General features: G+C 49.0%; 3 protein-coding genes across 3 annotated transcripts; 1 reads left to right on the top strand and 2 right to left on the bottom strand.

The window, feature by feature from the left end:
• Positions 1–3,180: 3,180 nt before the first annotated feature.
• Positions 3,181–3,627, bottom strand: UCRPA7_3998 (putative 4-carboxymuconolactone decarboxylase protein; the record flags this gene model as incomplete). Its single annotated transcript, XM_007916543.1, has 1 exon — positions 3,181–3,627. The coding sequence occupies one exon, from the start codon at positions 3,625–3,627 to the stop codon at positions 3,181–3,183; it is 447 nt and encodes a 148-aa protein (XP_007914734.1).
• Positions 3,628–4,885: 1,258 nt separating this feature from the next.
• UCRPA7_3997 (putative high-affinity nicotinic acid transporter protein) lies at positions 4,886–6,049 on the top strand (the record flags this gene model as incomplete). Its single annotated transcript, XM_007916535.1, has 4 exons — positions 4,886–4,952; positions 5,008–5,098; positions 5,156–5,409; positions 5,460–6,049. The coding sequence occupies 4 exons, from the start codon at positions 4,886–4,888 to the stop codon at positions 6,047–6,049; spliced, it is 1,002 nt and encodes a 333-aa protein (XP_007914726.1).
• Positions 6,050–16,779: 10,730 nt separating this feature from the next.
• UCRPA7_3996 (putative glycoside hydrolase family 115 protein) lies at positions 16,780–19,852 on the bottom strand (the record flags this gene model as incomplete). Its single annotated transcript, XM_007916547.1, has 3 exons — positions 16,780–17,776; positions 17,827–19,351; positions 19,402–19,852. The coding sequence occupies 3 exons, from the start codon at positions 19,850–19,852 to the stop codon at positions 16,780–16,782; spliced, it is 2,973 nt and encodes a 990-aa protein (XP_007914738.1).
• Between the last annotated feature and the right edge of the window lie 1,217 nt (positions 19,853–21,069).

Here is a 21,069-nt window from a genome sequence, read left to right as displayed (position 1 = left end):
GAAAGGAGAATCGCCGCTCGAGACACGCACAGAGACAGCCTCGAGCCATTTGCTCAGCAGCAAAGCGCACTCTAGTGAGCACAGAGAATGTTGGATCGACCAGGTGAAAGTTTGTGTCTTGGCTACGAGCCAGATTCCGATCTTTACAGGAATACTCAATGCATGAGCCGAGTGGAGAAGCGCACGTAGGAGTCTTGGGGACCGTTTTATGGTGGGTATATCCCTCAACGCATTAGCAATCTGTACAGGATCTCGTGTGCCCAAAGCACGCCCGGGACCGGTGTCCATGTTTAGTCGAATATATGCAAGTCGAAGAAGCGCCGTCGAGTTGAAGGCTACGGGGCCATTAGGGTCCATGGGATCAAGTGAAGATTCGGGGTTGCGCTTCCACCCTAGTTGCCAATTGCGGAGTGCCTGCTCTAATGGCGCTATATCTTCAATCGTCAACTCGGGCGAGTCGAATCGGCATCTTGCTGTCTGCCGAACGAAGAATATGTGCTGGATGATAGCGTGTATAAGGATGTAATTGCCGAGAGATGAATGCCACTTCGTTGACTCGTTACCAGCCCCTGAGAAAAGCCATCGCAGCGCGTCTTGGAATTGTGCTGGTTCGCCGGCTCTAGTCTGCGCTTCTTCCCACTTGCTCATGGTATCCGCTTTGAATTCCGCAGCGCTGCACGGAAGCCGCATCTTGAGCTCAGAGTTGAGAATCAGTGGCGGGATATCGTATACAATGCAATGCAGATTAAAGAAACAGAAGACTATGTACTTTGTTCTGATCACGCTCTCGTATCGTATCCATTCTTCCCAGGTTTTAGGGGTTTCGTGCATAGCCTCAGCGCGCAATCCATCATCACGAACGAGACTAGCAAGAACGCTTTGTATTGCAAGTGCCTCCCGCAGGATCTCTTTGTGCTTGGCCCAAGTTGCCATGGCCATCAATATTAGAAGAGCTTGAGCTGATTGCATCAAGTCCTCCTTCGGTTGGAAGTTGGCAGTCGAGGTGTCCGGCTCAGATGGGAGGCCAAGTGGCCCGTTGACCGTAGGGCTATGTGTTGAAGCTCCTTGATCGGGTACGGCAGGGCTACTGAGAGCAGATCCGCCCGAGTAGACTGATTGATCTGGCTCATGTTGCCTTTGATACAATGCAATTCTCGCATCTCTTCTTCGTATGCGCTCAGTGGCAATGGCCCTCGCTGCGTGGAAGAGATCTAGCCCCTGTTCTGCCTCGAAGCAGTACTGTGCGCCAACTGCTGCCATCGCGAGCAGAAGCTCCACAGAGCAACCTTCCACAGACATGGAAGGAATATGCAAGAACGGCAGGTGCTCATGAAAGCCACCTATGTATGCACGTATGTATCGTGCAAGAGACAATCTACTAGGCAACTGAAAGTGAATAGGAACTGTGACGAATTCAGATATAGTTTGTACCATGCACTGCCTGTCTTCGTTGGAGATGTCCGAGACTCTTTTAGGATATGTTGACGCGCGGTAGATATCGGGATGGTTTTGTAGGTTATTGTTTGTATCCAGTGTGTCTATGGCTTGTTCTTCAGGCTGAAGAGATGGAAGTCTAGACCCGAATCGCGAAAATGAATTCGGGTCATCTAGAGGGCCGTGACCCTGGACTCCATTCGCATTGTGGTTATGCTCGATGACATTGTCCCGCAGGTCTCCCAGGTCTCCCAATGGATCAAATGAGAAGAATGGCATGGGCTGTTCCGTGGTAACCAGCGATGTAAAATGGTAAGATGACAGAGGCTCACTCTCGAAGAACGCTGTGAAACTGTCGAAGGGATCGCCCAGGTCGCCATGCTCAGTCCGGAAGGTCGGGTCTTCAATACCCATAGACGGGTGCATCGTCTCTGGTTGGCCAACATGGTCGATGTAAGGCTCCGGAGGCATTACCGAGGCTCCAGGGTATGTTGATGTGGTAGATGCCATAAGAGAATCCTGAAATGCGGACTGTTCTGCAGCCAGCGAGAGTGCTACCAGAGGAGATTCATGAGGGTGACTGGTCGACATATGAGCCGGAGTATGCCCATTTGTAAGGATAGGAACATTGTGAAAGTCAGTGCTCTGTAGGTTCGCAGGGCTGCTTCGCGCTGCTGGAGCTGCTGGAATTGGTGGCTGCTCTTGTTGCCCCCCTTGTGAGCTGTCTGCACCATTCAAAGGTGAGATCCTCGGTCGTTTCCGCGCTGAATTATGGTCACCCTCAGGAAGTGAGACATCATTTTCTTGTACTCGAGGCTCCCCTCGCTCTTTAACGAGGTTGTGAGAAAGCCGCTCATGTCGAATGAGTAAATCACTATTGTGTAGCTCTATTAGTCGATGAACTTGAAGAGTTGATATGCTAAATAGTGAGGTACCTTCTTGTAAATCGAGACTCGCATCGACTACAACCGAACGGTCTCTCTTGCGTATCTAGAATATCATGTTAGCTTCATGTAAAGCGCAATTGCCATGTATGCTTTTGAGATGATTGATATGTTTGAGCACGGGTAGAATCGCAAATACTTACGGGTCCTTTCGTGGCGTTGTAAGTGTTCCAGGCGGCCGAACAACCTCTGACAGCGCCCGCACTGGAAGCGTTTTGGCTTCTTATTTTTGCCTGACAATTGGTCCGACTCATGCACAATAATGTGATCAAGAACTTCGCGGGATGGCATCGCATGAGTTTCAGAAAGTACACACTCTTTTGTGGCTGTGATGCATTGTGGAGGAGGACGAGTTACGTAGTAGGTTGGGGAAGCAGAAGACATGCCGGCCCCCCGGTAGGGGGATCGGGCCAGCAGATACTTTTTGTTTGTGCGGCGCGCGGCACTTGGCCGAGCCAGGGCTCCAGGGGTGTCAGTCTCGGTATGCTATTGCCGACTCATTACCCCTCTCCATCTTTCGATCAGCAGTGCATGTCAATCTTAGCTCGACATCGTAGCACATGTAGTACAGATACAGATATCCGAGCAGATGTCACAGAATAGTCAAGAAGGCTGATATAATCTAGAGTTGAATGCATAGGGAAATAGATCTAGGGTTGATTGGTATATTCTTTCCCAGAAATTGATTCTAGAAAGGCCATGCAAATGACTATGTCCAGCTCCCCCCGTGTAAGTCTCAATGCAACTAGGCCGTTAATTGCCCTATTCCATTCTCTTCTTGATGCAATCAAATGGTCATGCTTTATGCCGCTTTATCTCCCAGTTCTCTCGCCTTCTCGCCCTTCTCTGCCATCTCGTTCAGGACCTTTTCTGCCGTCTTCATGGCCTCGACTCCGGCTGGAACACCACAGTAGGTGGTGCAATGCAGAATAGCCTCCCGGATCTCGAGCTCCGTGAGTCCATTATTTCTCGCACCGCGGACGTGGACTGCCAGTTCAGGCGTCCGGTTCAAGGCCATCAGCATGCCAATGTTGAGCAAGCTGCGCTGTTTCTTCTCGAGGCCTGGTCGTGTCCAGGCGTAGCCCCAACACCATTCAGTGACGAGCTCCTGGCCAGGCTTGGAAAATTCGGTGGAGCCAGCAGCGAGCGCACGATCAACGTATGCGTCACCGACCACGCTGCGCCGCATCTTGAGGCCCTCCTCAAATAGCTGCTTGTGCAGCGCGTCGAACTTGGGATCGGTACTCATTTTGTGGGTGATGAAGGGGATTATCGATGTCTCGAGCACAATTTCAGGATCGATGTTACAGAGACGCAGTCTATTGCGCTGTTCGTGTTCTGTCTCTTGCCAGGGCTCAAGGAAATTGATCTGAAGTAAATACCACCACCTCCGGAGCTCACCGCGGGGAAATTTGTACGGGATAGGTTATTGCGAGGTGAGGGGCAACCACTCGCAACAAGTCTGCCGTCTCCGCAAGGAGATCCAGGACGCTCTTCTACGTAAAGCCTTCTTGAATGAGTTTAGTTCGGAAATAGTACAAGACGGTCTTGAAGCTGTCCCATTTTCATCCTGAGAACATGGAGCCAGGGAATACTCCATGTGGGGGTGGGCATTACTGATGGTTATTTTCTTTCCCCTCATGTGGAGATGTGGAGGTGGCGCAGCGTTTCCTGGAGAATGAGTCGTTCTTGTTCCACGAGGAGGTCTCATCAGCCAAGCTAGCACCAACCCGGAATTGGATTGTGAGGCTAAACGTACCAGGTTGTCGGGGCTACTCCCATGCTTACCTTTACCCCAGATACTCCCATGAGCCAGGTAGAAGCATATCAGACCGCGGCGTGGTCCTGGAGGGCACAACTCATTCGCCTATATCATCGATCTGACGCCCAGTGGATAGATAAGAACCTTCTGTCGTGTCTACAACTCTCACTCTTGAGTCTGTACAAATCAAATTCGCAGCTTGGCGCTCCCATACAACACTTGAGAAATGTCGTCCAGGGCCTCAGAAGAGAAGGTCAACACTGACCTTCGTGAGTTCTCGCATGATGAACCTGACCCACTTGAGGACATCGAGCGGCGAAAGAAGGAGAAGGCTCTTGTTCGCAAACTTGACTGTTATGTAGCTCCCGTGATGATGCTTCTCATGCTCATCAGTTACCTGGATCGAGGCAATATTGGGTTTGCAGCTACACAGGGAATGACCAAGGACCTTCATCTTAAAGGAACAGATCTAAATGTAGGCATTCCCACGCCTCCGAAGGAAACACAGTTACTAACCTGCATTCTTTTCACACAGACCGCTGTCTCGGTCTTTTATATTTTCTACATCCTTGCTGAGTTTCCCACATCAATTCTCGTCAAGCGTCTTCAGTTCAACCGTGTAATTCCCACCATTACTTTCTGTTGGGGAATAGTGTGTCTTTGCACTGGCTTTGTACACTCCTTCGGTCCCCTCGTGGTAACACGTATTCTACTCGGTTTCTTCGAAGGGTGTCTCTTCCCATCAATGACACTATTCCTTTGCAACTGGTACAAGCGCGAAGAGTTAGCGGTGAGAGTGGCATTCCTCTTCAGTAAGTGAAGACCCGTCTACTATGTTCCCTTGTACTTTCGCTGACAGGTTTAAAGTTGCATCTGCTTTATCCGGTGCTTTCGGTGGGCTTCTTGCGTGGGCCATGCTGCATATGGACGGAGTGTCGAACATGAGTGGTTGGCGATGGTGAGCTCCTGCTCCATAACTTGGACACTGAGCAACACTGACCAGAATTATCTCCAGGCTCTATATCATTGAAGGCCTCATCACTGTTGTTTGGGCTGGGTGCTGCATCTTTGTCGTGCCTAAGAACTATGAGACGGCCTACTTCCTGAATGAAGAAGAGAAGGCAATCATGCGAAGACGCGCTGAGGAAATGGAGGCTTATAGTGGCGGTTCGGGACACTACGGAAAGAAAGAAATCAAAGAGGCTGCAAAGGATATCAAAAGTTGGGTCCACGGTATCATTCAGATTGCTGTTGTTACCATTCTCTATGGTGAGTATTCTACGTACAACGTTTTGAGAGCATGTACTCATAACTGATAGGTTTTGGAACCTTCCTGCCTATCATCATCAAGGATGGGTTCCACTATTCCACGGTTCAAGCACAGTACTTGGTCATCCCAGTGAACCTGTGGGGTGCTATCGTATACGCGGTCGGTGCAGTTCTGTCGGATAAGTACCAGAAGCGCTTCCTTCCGCTTGTAATATGCGCTCCTTTCGGCATCGTAGGATATGCAATCCTCCTCGCCGATGTCCCAGCAGGCGTCCGATATTTTGCTACCTATCTCATTGCAACTGCTTGCTTCTTGTGCACGGGAGGTAATATTGCTTGGCTCTCTGGCAATTGTGCTCCTGATGGCAAGCGTGCTGCCAGTCTCGGCATATTGTTGAGCTTAACAAACATTGGTGGTGTTGTTTCCGGTCAGATTTACCAGTCTAATGCCGCGCCTGCATATACACTCGGTCATGCATGGTCTCTAGGCTGTTTAGCTTTTGCATGGTTTGGATGGTGGATTGTGAGATGGATCTATATCAGACGCCAAGTTGCAAAGGAGAAGGCACTGGCCGAAGGCGTGGTAGTCCCGCCTGAGGAGTATACTGATCGGGCACCGGACTTCAAGTACCAAATTTAGTCAAATCTGAGCGCCAAACGCTACACAGGCTATAGTCTCAAACAATAGGTTTCTTCATATCAACCAAGTTATACAATTCACATTCCAGTGGTATTCTTCATGGCCTATTGCTTTAGCGAAGTGAATCAAGCAACTTGATTAAAATGTGGTTCTTGAATGTGGCTCAGATCGTCCGGTTGCCATTTAGCTTAGAAAACCTTTAGTAGTCAGGGTTGATCAATTGCTGACAAATATATCACACTCCCGAAGTATTATGGGGTACCGGCATACAATTAGAGATGTTCAGTATTTGTAAATTTAGATAGAAACTCTTTATGCTCTATTATGAAGAAGCCTCAGATGCTAGCTCAGCAATAATGGGTGCGGCTACATGAGCTGTATGCACGCTTAATAATGTACAAAGCTCCAAAACCTCAACAATTTCTTGAGGAGTAGCACCATAACCCAGCGCATTCTTCATGTGCAGTTTCAGGCCAGGAACGTAAAGATGGGTCGCAGCAGCATCAAAGGCGCAATACACGAGTTCTTTCATCTATTTGACAGTCAGCGTAGTTCCGAAGAGAGTTGTCTAGGTCGGATGCTCGTAGATCATGAATTCTACCTTTGGCTCTAAAGCTCCTTTCCCTGGGCTCCCATTACCCTCGATATCCTTAACCCAAGGTACGCTTGAGAATTCAAGATAGGCCTTGAAAAATTCAGGATCCAGTCTTAGGAAGTCTTCCCAAAAGGTATGCCAATAGCCTCGCTTTTGAGTAAAATCCTTCATCAGACTCTGTTGGTCCTCATCGAAGGGTTTTGTTATCTGATCCTGAAACTTGCCCTCCTCTTTCAAAACTTCCACGAGCAATGGCACACCAATGTTGCATGCATGAATACCTAGCGTGCTAGACAATTCGATAACCTCCAATACCTCATAAATGCTGGCGCCCTCTTTCAGCGCGGCTGAGACATGTGTGCGGATCCCCGGAGCATATAAATGTGTTGAAGCACTGTCCACCGCTAGCGAGATGAGGGATTGGTTCTTTCTCGATAGATGAGACTTCTGTCGCGGGACGGAGTGTAGCGACAAGCTGGCAGAGAAGAACTTGGGGTCGAGTGAGAGAAGAGATTCCCAGCCTTTGTCAAAAGCCTCTTCGCCTAGCTGGGCAGTGAACTTCTCCTTGAGTGCTTTCTGTTGTTGGTCCATAATTGTTGCTTCAGTTGACGACTGCCTGTTGTCGTTCTTGTTGCATGGGATTGTCTACTGCCTGTGGTTAAATCGAACCGGCTACCTAGGTACGTTCACGATTGCGCGCGTTGCTTTTACCCCTATTTTACCGTTCTAGAGTACGACTAAACAGACGAATATGCTATTCGATAGGGCGAGGAGAAACAGTCAACATTTGCATCCACAATGCCTTTGAAAGTAATCTCATATGTGAACCGAATCAAACTCTGGCTTCTCTTGGTAAGTAGACCAAGCCGTATCCGATTCAGAGACTCCCGGAATCTCGCCGGGGTAGGAGTAAGGAATCTCCGCACCCCGCTATTGTCCCAGGTCCGGGGGCCGCTAACAAGGCTCTCCCCTCCCCCACACTGCATAAGCCGATCCTGCAAGAAGTGGTATATCCCCTCTCGCCCTCTCAAAGCTCAAAGAGCAAGGAGTCCACGTGATGTGGGGAAAGGTTAGTCGCTCAAGGCTCTATGGGTGACCAACATTACATGGTGAATAAGACTTCTACACCGCTCTAGTCGTATGCGTTAGTATGATAAGTGGGCAAATCCTGAGTCTAATTTCTTATACGAAAGCGTATCTTCGAGGCTGGGGCTCGAGGTGGTATAGCATAGTGTCGCAGAACTCACGCTGCGCATGGAAAGTAGGATAATGCAGATAATGGTAGCCATAAGAGCAAACGCATCAATGCAATTTGTATTAACCACAATCATCTGTAATGGGATCCATGATTCAGTTCTAGGTCTACGAAGAAGCACCGAAGAAACGAGCTCGGTTTGTTCTACGGGATTCCCACTCAATGTCGTGAGCGAAGATGACCTCTACGCCTTTACTCTCTAATTTCCTGATACGGTCGATGGTTTCCTCTGCCTTTGAACGGTTGGCGTGGATGCAGCATAAATGACCGTCAGCGTCCTGCCACTCTCCAATGGTTTTCTCTCCTCGGATGATACGGCGGTCATGGCAAGCGTCACCAGCAAGGTATACCCACCGGGTTCCGTCGTTTTCCTCGTCGTCAATACGAGCCAGGAGATTAATGTGACCAGGGAGATGACCTGGAGCGTCTACGATATAGAGACTGCCATCCTGAAATAGGTCGAGTACCGCGGGTAGCTCATCAAATTGCTCCCATGGCCCATGAGTAGCAATAGCAAATGAGATATTGTGCTTCTCATTTCCATTCACTTTCTTCGTAGAAGGCTCAGCAAGCTCGATTGTTCGCGTGGGATCCAGCAAGTCATCTTCGAAAAACGAATGACCTCCTTTTAAACTTGCCGAGTTGCCTTGAAGCAGATCTAGAGAGCCATTACCCACAATGAATTTGCTGGTGGGGAAGTCTCTGGGCTCCCCAACGTGATCCCAATGTACCTTGATCTCATGTTAGAGAAGTACAATAATTCTGGGTAGAATCGTATGGTGAACTCACATGAGAGTAGATAACATAGTCAATGTCGTTAGGAGTAAGACCTCCCATCTCGAGACTCTTTACCACGTCCGGATGGGTTGTCATAGGCTGCCTCGTGGCAACATGTAGGCGGATGGGCTCTGAGTATCGATCGATATTCCGTCGTAACCCCAGGTCAAATACAATGCGTGTTCGTCTTTTCGTTACAGGGTTTGTGTGCTGCACCAGAAAACTCAAAGAAGGTACTGTTTTCCGCGCGCCATTTGATGATGGGCAGACAAATTGCTCCTCGGGAAGAGAGAAATGACCAGCCGAGAGCGCATGGACCTGAACCGTTACAGCCCCTTCTACTTCTGTTACTGTCGGTTTTTCAACCTCTGAAAGAGAAGAAAGGATGCTGGGCGGGGAGAGAAGTGTCAACGACATTGGCCGCTGTGGTCTGGAGCTGGGTATGCGCTTTTCCTTTTTGTTTATTGAAGATATTCGACATGTTCAGCTCGATATTCCTACAGGAGTACTCTTATTGCTTCTCGAAAAGAGCAAACATTCATCCATAGCCTCCCCCCACCAATGTGATCATCCCCATATCGGCCACATTTTTGGGGTAAGTGTCCTCCAAGGTACTCACCCCCAACGCTAACGTTAGCCCTGTTTCCCCGCATATAGCACATGTTTCCATGAGAGCATACATTGCGATTACTTTGCTATCAACAGCCCTTATGTTCAAACCAATTCCATGTCTGTGTGTGACCGATGAAATTCAAGAAAGAACTAGATTTCCAAAGCTCTCTCAAGTTCTGAATGATGACTGCAACTACGAATGATGCACTCCCCACTTCGATAGGCTTTGTTGGTCTCGGTGCAATGGGGAAGCCCATGGCCGTCAACCTGGCCAAGAAGCTATCTCCAGGGTCACACATACACGTTCATGATGTCGTGTCCAGCGCCGTAGAGGAACTCTGCACATCATTCCCTGACATTATCGTCAGCTGTAGAAACGCGAGGGAGGTCACCGAAAGATCGGTATGTCTCAGTCCGCGTTAATCAGATCATCACTAACGAAGTGCTTTCCTGCAGGATGTAATACTTACAATGCTACCGGAAGGCGCCCACGTAAAATCTGTTTATCTCGATTCGATCTCGGGAATTGTCGCCGCTTTAAGTTCCTCCTCGTCGCCTGCCTCTAAACTGCTAATTGATTCTTCCACAATCGACACCGCAACTAGTCTGCATGTGAAGCAGCAGTTGTCTGTTCTAGCACCTCAAACGGCTTTCTATGACGCCCCAGTTAGTGGAGGTGTAATCGGAGCTGTTAATGCTACCATTGCCTTCTTCCTCGGCTGCGCACCTTCAGATCCCAACATCCCCCGCCTAACCACTTTGTTAAGCACGATGGGATCCAAAGTTATACCCTGCGGAGGACCATCACTTGGTCTTGCTGCGAAACTGTCCAATAACTATCTCTCTGGAATCATAACAATTGCGTGCTCAGAAGCTATGGACATGGGGATGCGGGCAGGCATACAAGCGGATGTTCTAGCGTCTGTCTTCGCTGCTGGGACTGCACAAAACACGATTTGCGACGTCTTCAACCCTGTGCCCGATGTGTGTCCCAAAGCCCCGTCATCAAATGGTTATCAGGGAGGATTCAGGGTGCAGTTGATGAAGAAAGATATTGGATTGGCTGTGGACATGGCAAGGAGACTCGGCACACGGAACGTCCTTGGTGCAAGCGGCTTAGGAGTGTACACAGCGGCAAGCCAAGCTGAGGACTGCAAGGATCTGGACTCGAGAGTCGTGTACCGATACTTAGGGGGGGTGGAGAGTTGGAAAGACAAGGAAATATAACCAGATAGATTCTAAACAGTACATTCCACTAGGCACCAGCCTAATGAGTCCTTACCAGCCCCTGTTGACCAAAATAAATATGCCGATTATGAACGCCAACACAGTCTCTTTCTCCAACCAAAGTAACGCCCCTGCGAAACACATTTATCCAAACCCTCTATTTCTCCATTCCAGCGAGCAATATCCTACTCCTTCTCAATTTTGTTCTGTACGTGAGTGAAGATGCAATGAATGAAACCATAAGTACTGGAACCAGAATCCCAGCAAGTATTCCGGCGATCTGTCCTGGCGCCAGTGCCGTCTTCTCGTCGGAGTATGGATAAGTGTTGTCTTTTGTGCTGGTTAAACACGGACCCACTTGCTTTGCTGCGAGTGCATAGAGTTGCCCAAGACCTTCTGGAGGGTTAGACAGAATGTCTGCACATCCAGCGAGGCTCGAGTTCTGCAACCGAATTAGCTTTGCTGTTTTTGTTAGATTGCAGACCGCAGAGGAGTCTCTACCGCTTCACAAGCACTATGAATTGCAATTCGATTGGCAGCGCCAGCAAGACAGTTTTGGCTGGTTGACAACAGGTTGCCCTTGAATGCAAGTTGATTTGCTTGACTTCCGGCTTCATTAGCCGCCTTTCCATCCTTCCAGGCCAAGACAGAAAAAACACCGAAAAGTGCTGCTGCGATCAGACCGAGTATCTGTAGAATAAAGTTCCAAATGGCTTCCGAAGGGATAGGCTCTTTAGATGAGATTTTCTTTGTAGTGGCAACCAGCTCCTTAACCTGTTCAAGGGTGTCAAGCTGGGCTATGGCAAGATTCTGAATCGCGTTATCCGACAAATTGACCTTCTCCTGGCCGTGCACTTCATTCACCGGGGTCGAGCTGCCCGATCTGCTCATTGTGGCGGCATTCGCAATTGGTGTATATTTGTGGTGTTTGTATGTAGTCGATCTACCGGTCATCTCTCGCTACAAGGAGCTTTTCTGGCTTTGAAAGTTATTGGAAGAGGGAGACAACATATGGAAATCACACCTATATATGAAGAATCCATGCATTGCATCCAACACCAGAATGTTACATAAGCATCAATATTGTTAGTGGCGTTTTCGTCTCTTCAGCTTACATGGGATGGCTGTGATTTTGAATATAGATACCAAAAAGAGCACTGATCAACTTCGCGCCATGTATAAGGGTATTTACTGTTGTGTGACAATAGCGAAAAGCTGAGAAGAGATCCCTCTTCTGGTTGCCTACCGAAGGCAGTCATGCAATGAGTAAACTACCGGGACCTCCGTTGTGCAATTCACCAATCAGGCCGCGACAGTCATCCCTCCAGCGTAAAGGTGTTAATTCGCCTCCAATTTTTGCCCTATTGGGTAGTTGCAGAGTTTGCGGTGTGCCCGCGATTTCCCTAAATCTCTCCAAATGACCACTGAGATCTGTTATAAGATGCTACCAGGCAGCAATATCTGCAGTCGGGCGTCATGCCAGACACAGCATTCAGCCGCTGTTTTGAGTCCGTCCATTAGGAGCACAGTTTCCTATCCCATTAAGATATTTCAGTTTTCAGTCATATTCCAGTTAAAAACACTTCAGTGGAGTAAGGTATGAGCTATTCATTCAAGTACTGGATTACCTCGAATTGATGTCGAGGTCGAGGGTGTGGATGGGCTGAATACTCTACTCAAGGAAGATTGTCATGATTGCTAACTGAGCCTAGATATTGCAAATGTGAAGAAATGAGGCTTGGATCGCACGCACTCAATTGATGGCGAGTGCAATTTGGTGTTCAATGGCATTCTAGCATATCGCCCGCCTTGTTGAAACGTTACTATTCAAGGAACAAAATGAATGAATGGCCACCTTCGCAACAAAGCGGGTGGACATAATGAGTAACAATGAAGTGAAAATGATGTATATTGTGCTAACATGAACAATGACACAGCCACAGCGAATGTATGTTAGACCAGGTATTGCATTGTTCGACGGCACTTTTCATTGTGGTTGAAAGAACAGCGCCTTTTTACCAATTAAGACGTTGTTCATGAACAAAGCTAAATCTACTGCTCTGTCTCCAATATAAATAAAGCGAGCCAACCTTCCCATCTTGAATTTCATCGTCGTTACGCAACACCATTTGCTATAGATTTCAGAAGCTCGACTTTCAATCCGCCATACACGCAGCTTAAGGGAAGACTTTGACTTACTCTCTCAGAAAAACCTGACAAGATGTCTGTAAATGGAAATGGCCTGGTTCCAGTCAACCAGCTTGGGCCGTACCCATCACCGCCACCGACACCTCCACCCACTCAGCCTCGGCCTCGGCCTGCCCGATGATTCCCCTTCAGAATGCATGCGATCCAGGATACTCATCAAATACGACCCAATTTGATTGAATCATGCGCATTTCTGATTGTGTCAGGCTCTTCCTTGTTTGGAAAGCGAATCTCACGTAGTTCGTGAAAATACAACCCTTATATCTTGATTCCAATAACATTTATCTATGCTTAAGGCGATATGAACACACATCAACATGTCCTTTGGCTAACCTTTTGTGAATGCAAAAAATGATATACGTACTTACAGTCAACGTCTATTACCTAACGAAGACTGATACTATAATTATCTCCTTCGTTAAGCTCTTGGCGTATCCCCAGAAACACCAGAATGCTACGTATCCTTGGTTCGCCACTGGAGAAAAGCCCAACACCATTGAATCGTGTGGATGAAAAGGAGTGAACCACCTCTGTTGGACGTCCTGTCCCGAAGTAGATGTTAGCCATGATCGATACCAGCAATTAATCGGTCCTCACGGATATTTCCTGCGCCACCAATACCGTAGCCTCTTAGACTTCTGTTCGCAGGTCGATTCTGGAAATCCCCATGTTCCTGCTGTAGCGGTTTGCTCGTATTTCTGTAGGGCAAATCACCCATACTGCTCCGTCGTCTTCTATGTTTAGACGACGTCGATGTACTTCCCACGGCTAATTCGATATTGGTAGAGCCATCCACTTTTCCCGGACTACTCACTGTAAGAGATCTATGAGCCCTCAGATTTGCAGTCGAGACAGTTCGAACTTTGGCCAGTCGCCCTTGTACCTAAACGTGGTGTTCGTTTTTTGTTGTAGGGATCAGCTGTGTAGTGTCCCTCTGTGATTCATCGAGAGAATCATCGTTGTCTTCATAACCTCCAATTGGCGAAAGTGAAGTTGCTAACATACTCGGTAGCTTGCTGGCCGGGCTGGCTGGCTCTCTTGTGAGAAGGACTTGACCTTGTCAAGTTAAAGAATGCGAAGACGACTTTCACATTGCTGTCAATAACAATCAACACCGGGATGCCTCGTGCCCGATATTTCTGCTGTGACAGAGTTCAATGCCTCGGCCATTCATCTCAATAGTTTGGGAAATCTGTTCTCGTGACCAGACGACGATCGTAGGAGAAAGATCAAGAGGCAAGTCATCGATTTTAGACCTTACAGGCAACCCCCACTATTCAGGGGAGGTTAATAGCCAAGATTTAAGGGAATACGATCTCATTAAACGCGCCGCTGCGGCGTGATGCTGGGGTCCAGGCCAGGGTAGGTTGCAGCTAGGCCCAGAAAGGCTGTGAGGACGATGACTTCAGAGGGGTTAGCGACCTCAATTATTGTCACTATCCCTGTAAGCCACAGTCCTTCCAGGCTTGGACCTTCCCAATTGCAAGCCCTTAATTCAGCAGTGCTGACTAGATATGGTCCATGTCAAATTAGATTATCAAGACGGGATGCGTTGGATATTTTCAGGATTTTCAGACGATCGATAGACCGTTTACTGTGGGCCATCGTTGATCAAGAGCTGCTACCAAGGGAGCATCATCATTCTTGTTAGTACGGCGGGTGGTGTTATCCGCTTCCGAAGCCGACATCGAAGTTATTAAACGCCCTACACCTGAATCAGGCCGCCTTGTATACCACCTCAAAGCGATGACCAGAGCCTCAAAAGCGCGTCGCGTATAAATACATAGAACTTGTCGTTATCTTAACTTGATAGCTAACCTACGCGATCATGGCGGCTAGACCCGGGTGTTATTCTGGGGCCGAAATGTATTGCCTCACCAGCCGATAACGGCTATCGATTGGAGCGGGGGCATGAAATGCCCTCACACCTTCATATGTTGAACATCTACTGCATATTCCTAGCTGCAACATTCCAATCACTCTACGCTATAGCCATATCCAATATATAAACGACCACAGTCGACCTAGCAGGGTAGACAGCGGATGCGAGATGGATATCATTATCTCTCTAGGCAGTTCCGGCAAAATCCGTGGCGCACGAGACAGTCATGGAGTCTGTCGCTTTCTAGGAATTCCATACGCACAACCGCCAACCGGGCAAAGAAGATGGCAGAAGCCTGTACTTTTGCAATCAGACTACAAATATGGCGTAAATGGCGAGCCCCGAGACTGCAGTAAGTTCGGGGATATTTGTGCTCAGGAAATTTATGTTATCGACGGGGAAGCCTTCAACAAGATTCCGGGAGCGAATGTAAGTCTCGTCGCGCCGCTGGAGCGCAAGTTTCGACACGCGGTTACTGACAGTAGCACTGACAGTATTCTGAAGACTGTCTTCTCGTCAATATTTGGACACCGGCGCAGAAACCAAATCCAGGCGAGAGCTGGCCAGTACTTGTGTTTATCCATGGAGGTTGGCTGCAAGTTGGAAACCCATCAGTGGGGGAAAAATTACACCCTGAAGAGCTTCTAGCCCCTGACGGAATTGGACTTAGAGCCATCGTGGTGTCGATTGGATACCGACTGAACATGTTTGGCTTCCTCGCAGGCGATGGTGTTGATGGCAATTTTGGCTTTTGGGTATCGTGTCTGTTACCTCAGCTCAGACTTCGTCATGCTAACAATACATTCAGGACCAACGAGCCGCTTTGCAATGGATTCAGGAGAGTATCCAGTATTTCGGTGGTGACCCATCTAGAGTAACGCTTTTCGGACACAGCGCTGGTGGCTTCTCTGCCCATACTCATCTACAGTATGAACTCCTTCACACAAATGGGGAGAAGCCACTGTTCAAGAACGTCTTTCTCTGCTCTAATGCTATTCCAGTGAGTAACAAGATTATGTAGTACCACAGCAGGGTTTGCTGACAAATCTATATGCTCAACCAAAAACACGAAACGAAGGTATGGATGTCCCCAAGAGGTATCAACGGCTAGTGGTGCTCACAAAATATGCTAGCAAATGTACAATTGCAAGATGTCTACGATGCCATTGGGATATCAAGTGAACTCAGCTCAGAGGAGAGACTTCAGGCTCTCAGGAATATCCCAGCTTCGGATCTAGTTGAAGTGCTGCCGAGACTGCAGATGTCCAACTTTAGAGCCGTAACGGATGACGACCTTATCCATGCCGATATGCAAACCCGTTTTGAAGATGGTACACTAGCAAAAGTCTTTCTGGACCGTGGATATCGCTTGATGACAGGGGAGACGGAAACCGAGGTATTGAATGACTCTGTGCGATCTAGAGTGTTTGGTGCTAAAATAACCTCTAGCAATTTCTTTACTCAAGGTGGCTTCCGCCTAAGACCGAAGAAGAGCTTCCAATCAAATTACAAAACTATTACGCCGCCGGTGTCGTAGAAAAGCTACTTGCTCACCCCGGATACCGTGGACAGGGAGTTGCCTCGTTCGGTCGTATCGTCTCCGATATGCAAGTTAGAGCTCCGGTGCGAATCTTTTGTCAGCAGCTTTTTGATATAGGCGTTCCATCAGAACGCATCTTGAGATATCGGGTTGCTTTTCGACCCGGATTCTTCGACCAGTTCTACCCGCCAGAGGCCGGCGTTGTAAGTGACAAGACATGACCTGAGACATATTCTGATAAAGCATGTTGTTAACCTTGTTAGACTCATGGTGCGGATCTGTACCTGTGGTGGGCGACAAAGCGGATCGGGTTTACTGACGAAGAGTGGGACTGTCTAAAGTCATGGCTGAGTGATACCTTGGTCAAGCTTGTGTATGGGGAGAAGTTCCAGTCTGGCATAGACGCACAAAAGTATCTTCTTTTCAGTTCAGATGGAAAAGTGGACATTGTTGAGGATAAATCGTGGGACCATTTGATGTCTGTCATGGATACAGTATCGAAATGACCACAATTCTAGGCAAGGTACCAAGCACGGAACGAGTAGAGATATAAGTGAAAGCTTCCTGAGCAGTTAGAATTACATTCAAAATTTAGTATTATTAGATGAATTATGAGTTAAGTTTGTCAAGTTTCTCAGATGTGATAGCTCTCAGGAGGGCCGAGGTACGACGGTCGAACACCACCGAGGTCAATCACGATCTTCTGTAAGACGACACCAGGCTCTAACGCCCAGAAGCGCAGGGTGTGAGCACCGGGAGAGATCGTTGTATTTGTAACGCTCTTCCACGCAGCGTCGGCAACGGCCTGGCCCCAACCTACGGGAGTAGCACCACCGGTCTGATCAGTGATGTATTTCACCTCTTTCGGAGTTGCATCATCAATTTGGATAGCGTAGCGTAGCGGCCTTGTTGGGTCAGCATTCAACCCAGTGCCGAGAATGGCCGTGATATTGGCTGGCGCCTTAGGCGTGCTGAAGGTGTAGAAGGGATACTCAAGAGCTGGCCCAGAAGAGGTGGTTTGAGAAGGTGCTGTCCCTGGCAAGAGGGAGACACCAGACAAGGTCTTACCGAAGCCAGGAATTGTCTTGTAGGTGGCCTCAGAGGACGATTTTGTGATGCTAGAGTAGTGCTCGGCCTCGATAGATATGTACCCATCAGACTCAACAAACCCCAATGAAAAGGAGCTGGGAAGAATGGTGTTATTGATAGGCAGGATAATGGACGGCATTGAAAACTGAGTACCATAATCATTGGAAGAGGTCACATTGATTGTGGCCAACGAACTTCCTGCCGGTGCTGCCTTCCAGTCTACGCTGACGTACACTCTGACATCCGGGTCTGTAGGTGCGAGAGTGCCGGTCGTTTCGGTGAATTTGAGGTAGCTCGGCGCTTGAATTGTCCAGGTCATGGAGTTTGTGCCGACTTGGAACACGTCAATATACCGTTTTGTTTGTGCATATGGATCGATAGGGATCATTGTGAGGCTGGCGCCATTGAGTGGATGCCAATAGTCATCGCCGGGCACTGAGGCATTCGTGCCTTCAGTGGAGATACCGAGATCACCACGCAGAGAGCGCTCAGACGTCATCACATATTGCACGGGCGGGGTGATTTGGCGCATAGGTTGTTGCCTATATCAGCAGTTAGACCGTGTGAAATGTACGATGAGGACGCTACATACCAATAAACGTAGCCAATATGGGTCTGGTCCATCATGTGTTCCCATTTTCCATTCAGGAGCGTGTTGTATCGGACAGTAAGCTCATGGTCGTCCTTGAAGCGAGACAACATGTGTTCGGCAATTGAGTTGGCACTATTGCGACCTTGATTTGCGAAGATGATGTTTCGTGCCGAGCTGATATGAACATCGTAGACTGCAGCGCCCCCGAGGACGGGATGCAGGATCAATTCAAAGAAAGCGGCCTGTGCTTCTGCAGAAAGGCTGTCATAGAGACTCTGCGCTTTCTTGGCCAAGTCATTCCACTCAGCAAGGACATGATCGGCTTCTTCGTAGTTGATCACGCTATAAATCGTTGGATCTACCAGCTCGAACTTCCTACGACCAGCGAGACGGGAGTACTTGTTCAGCACATCACTTATGTCTTTGGCAGCCTCGTCGCCAAACTCTCGAGCAGCCCAAAGTTTCATCCATTCCTCTGTGCTATCCACGGACCATCGTTCGAAATTGTAGGCTAGATCAAAGAAATGGCTGATCGGAATCTCCAGAGGCTTCAAATCTCCAACATTCACGACCCAAATTTGTCTAGCGTTCCGCTCATAAGCCAGATTCATCTGTTCCCAAGTGCGCTGTGGTTGAATTGTATTGATCCACTTGTAATCTCTTGGATCCCCGACATAGTCAAAGTGGAAGTAGACTCCAGCATTTCCAGAACGATTGCGCTCCGTGTCGAGAGGTAGGCGACGAATATTGCCCCAGTTGTCGTCGGCCCAGAGGAGGGTAACATCATCCGGCACGGTCATACCAGCCTCGTAATATCCTTGAACTTCCTTATACAAACACCACATTTGAGGCACTTTCGTCACATTATCGGCCCCGTAAACATCAGCAATGATATTTCGTTGGGTGGTTACGATGTCTTCGAGAAGCTCGGTTTGGATGGTTGCTCCGAGAGCTGTGTCGCCTGAACCACGCATACCAACGGTGAGGACACCCTCGTATGGCTTCGCCCGCACTGCACCATCGCGCATAAATGGTATGATTGAAGCGTTGTTCGTATTCCATTGCCAAGGTCCATTCCCGAACAGACTCCATTCCTTGGTAGCTCGCATCATCGGCTCGGTATGACTTGTTCCCATGACGATGCCCATCTCATCAGCCAAGGGCTGATTGCGCGGGTCATCAACAAAGAAGGTTTGGCCCCAGTCGGCGCCTGCGGGCCAAATGTAATTGGCACGGAGCCGGAGCAATAACTCAAAGACAGTGGCATAGAAGTCAGCATTGTACCCCGGCCCGTACTTGGCAGGCGGGTACTTGGCGTTGATCCAGCCTGTCAAGGCTGGCGCTTCGTCATTGAGGAAGAAGCCTCTGTACTTGACCGACGGCGACGGCTGAGTCTTGTTGACGTTCAAAGCATAGATAGCAGAGTGAGACTTAGAAGGCACATCGGCCCACCAGTACCACGGAGATACGCCAATCTGTTCCGATATGTCGTAGAGACCATATATGGTACCTCGCTTGTCGTTTCCTTGCGAACAAGTCAGGCACAAGCATATCCTGGTGAAGGGGTCTACTCACCAGCAATGACGAGAGCCTTCTCAACGCCGGCCACCGGCGAGCTGACGATCTGAGAAGTGAATGCTTCCCACTGCCCCTGTATGGCGGTAACATCAATCTTGCCAGCACTGATCAAATTGTCGATCAACTTCGACTTGCCGATGGTGCCAGCAATGATGATTCCAGCAGCCGCTGTGCCATTCGAGCTCCTCGGCAGACACGATGCTCCCCCAGCCGTCGCAGTGCCATTGAGTCCCGTAACCCGGCCGAAATCGGTAGCAAGGTCTTTGGCAACTTTCTTAACGCCTTTCCAGTCACTGCCATCTACCAGGACTCTGACTGCACTGGACTTGTCGCCCAGGAGATAGCTTCCTGTCGAGGGCTCGAAGGCAATTGTCGCATTCTGACCAATCGCAGCAACGGCGTTCACTGTCACAAGGACAGTAACAAGAAGCGACGCGATGCGAGCCATTGTCGGTAGCCCGCAAGTGATGTCGTGGTCAATGAGGCCGGACGCGTCTGCTTGCCAGCATGATCTTATCCGCGACAGCGCGAGAACTACAGCCCATATATGTCAATTGCAGATAATTAGCCTCAACCTCAGTAAAGCTGTATGTACTCTGTCTTCCCCACCCGCTCCGGGCCTGATTGCTCGTTTTCCGACATCATCTTGCAGGCCATGCGCTGTGCACGCTACGGGACGCGGGCCCGATATTGCTCATGCCCCAACTCACCAGTCCCTCGGGTTCGCCACAAGAGAGCATCGCTGCCTACCACTGGCGGAGGAACCAGGGGCGCTCCTCTGCCGGCTAAAATGTACTGGATATCTCGGAAGAATTGGGCGGTGGTGTTGGCGGCGGGGCGTGAGGAGTTAATTGCTACTCTGCTCCACGGAGTTGGGGGAGGCTTCTCCGCACGCCTAGCCGGGTAGAGAAGAATCTGGGGAGCAGATGGAGGATACCCCTTGCAGCTTTCATCCATCCCTCGAGCCGGGCTGTATTTATTTTCGGGTGCGGTGTGCACCTCGCAATGCAATGATGATTACGGGTTTTGGTGGAGGCTCTTCACCGTCGAGCTAGCCCAGAGTTACTTGGTTGGTTAGTAAGTACTTGTAAGTTGTGATCTTGCAAGCCGGCGGTCTAGTTCGAATGTGTGTTTTCCGATCTTTAGCTTCAACGTCCCACAAACGGTTACTTCACCCAGCCAATAAGTCAGGGTGCTGACGGGTACTTACATGTGCTTGGCGGGTGATGCCGTGAGACCATTGACGGTTAAATGGAATGCCGAGTTATCCACTGAACAGTAACCGAAGTTCCCCATCGATATGGCGAGATATTTCTGGCGAGTTCCCCATTTTTTGACATCTCGTAGTGAAAAGAGACCCCAGACAACAAGGCAAATCGGCAAGACTTTGCTGGTTAGTATCTAATGGGTGTGCTGGTGATACCGTGGCGTTTGACCAGGGTCTTCAACTTATCATTACAGGCTTCAATTGACTAAAGAGGAGCGGGGTCTACCCTTTGTTTTGATTTTCAAGCGATCATTTGCTGTTGAATGTCTCGATGGCCTGACGGGGGCAAGACAAGGCCCAAGTTGGGCAAGATGGGATTCGATGAGCTTCGGTTCACTGGTCTGTGCACTGAAGCCCCTATTCCACCACGTCATAGCTTTTGTCGCATCTTGACGCGT

This window comes from Phaeoacremonium minimum (genome assembly GCF_000392275.1).
Source record: "Phaeoacremonium minimum UCRPA7 unplaced genomic scaffold PA7_03_scaffold_301, whole genome shotgun sequence".
NCBI classification, from domain to species: Eukaryota; Fungi; Ascomycota; class Sordariomycetes; order Togniniales; family Togniniaceae; genus Phaeoacremonium; species Phaeoacremonium minimum.
The sequence above is the reverse complement of the archived record's forward strand: the minus strand, read 5'-3'. Positions and strand labels throughout refer to the sequence as shown.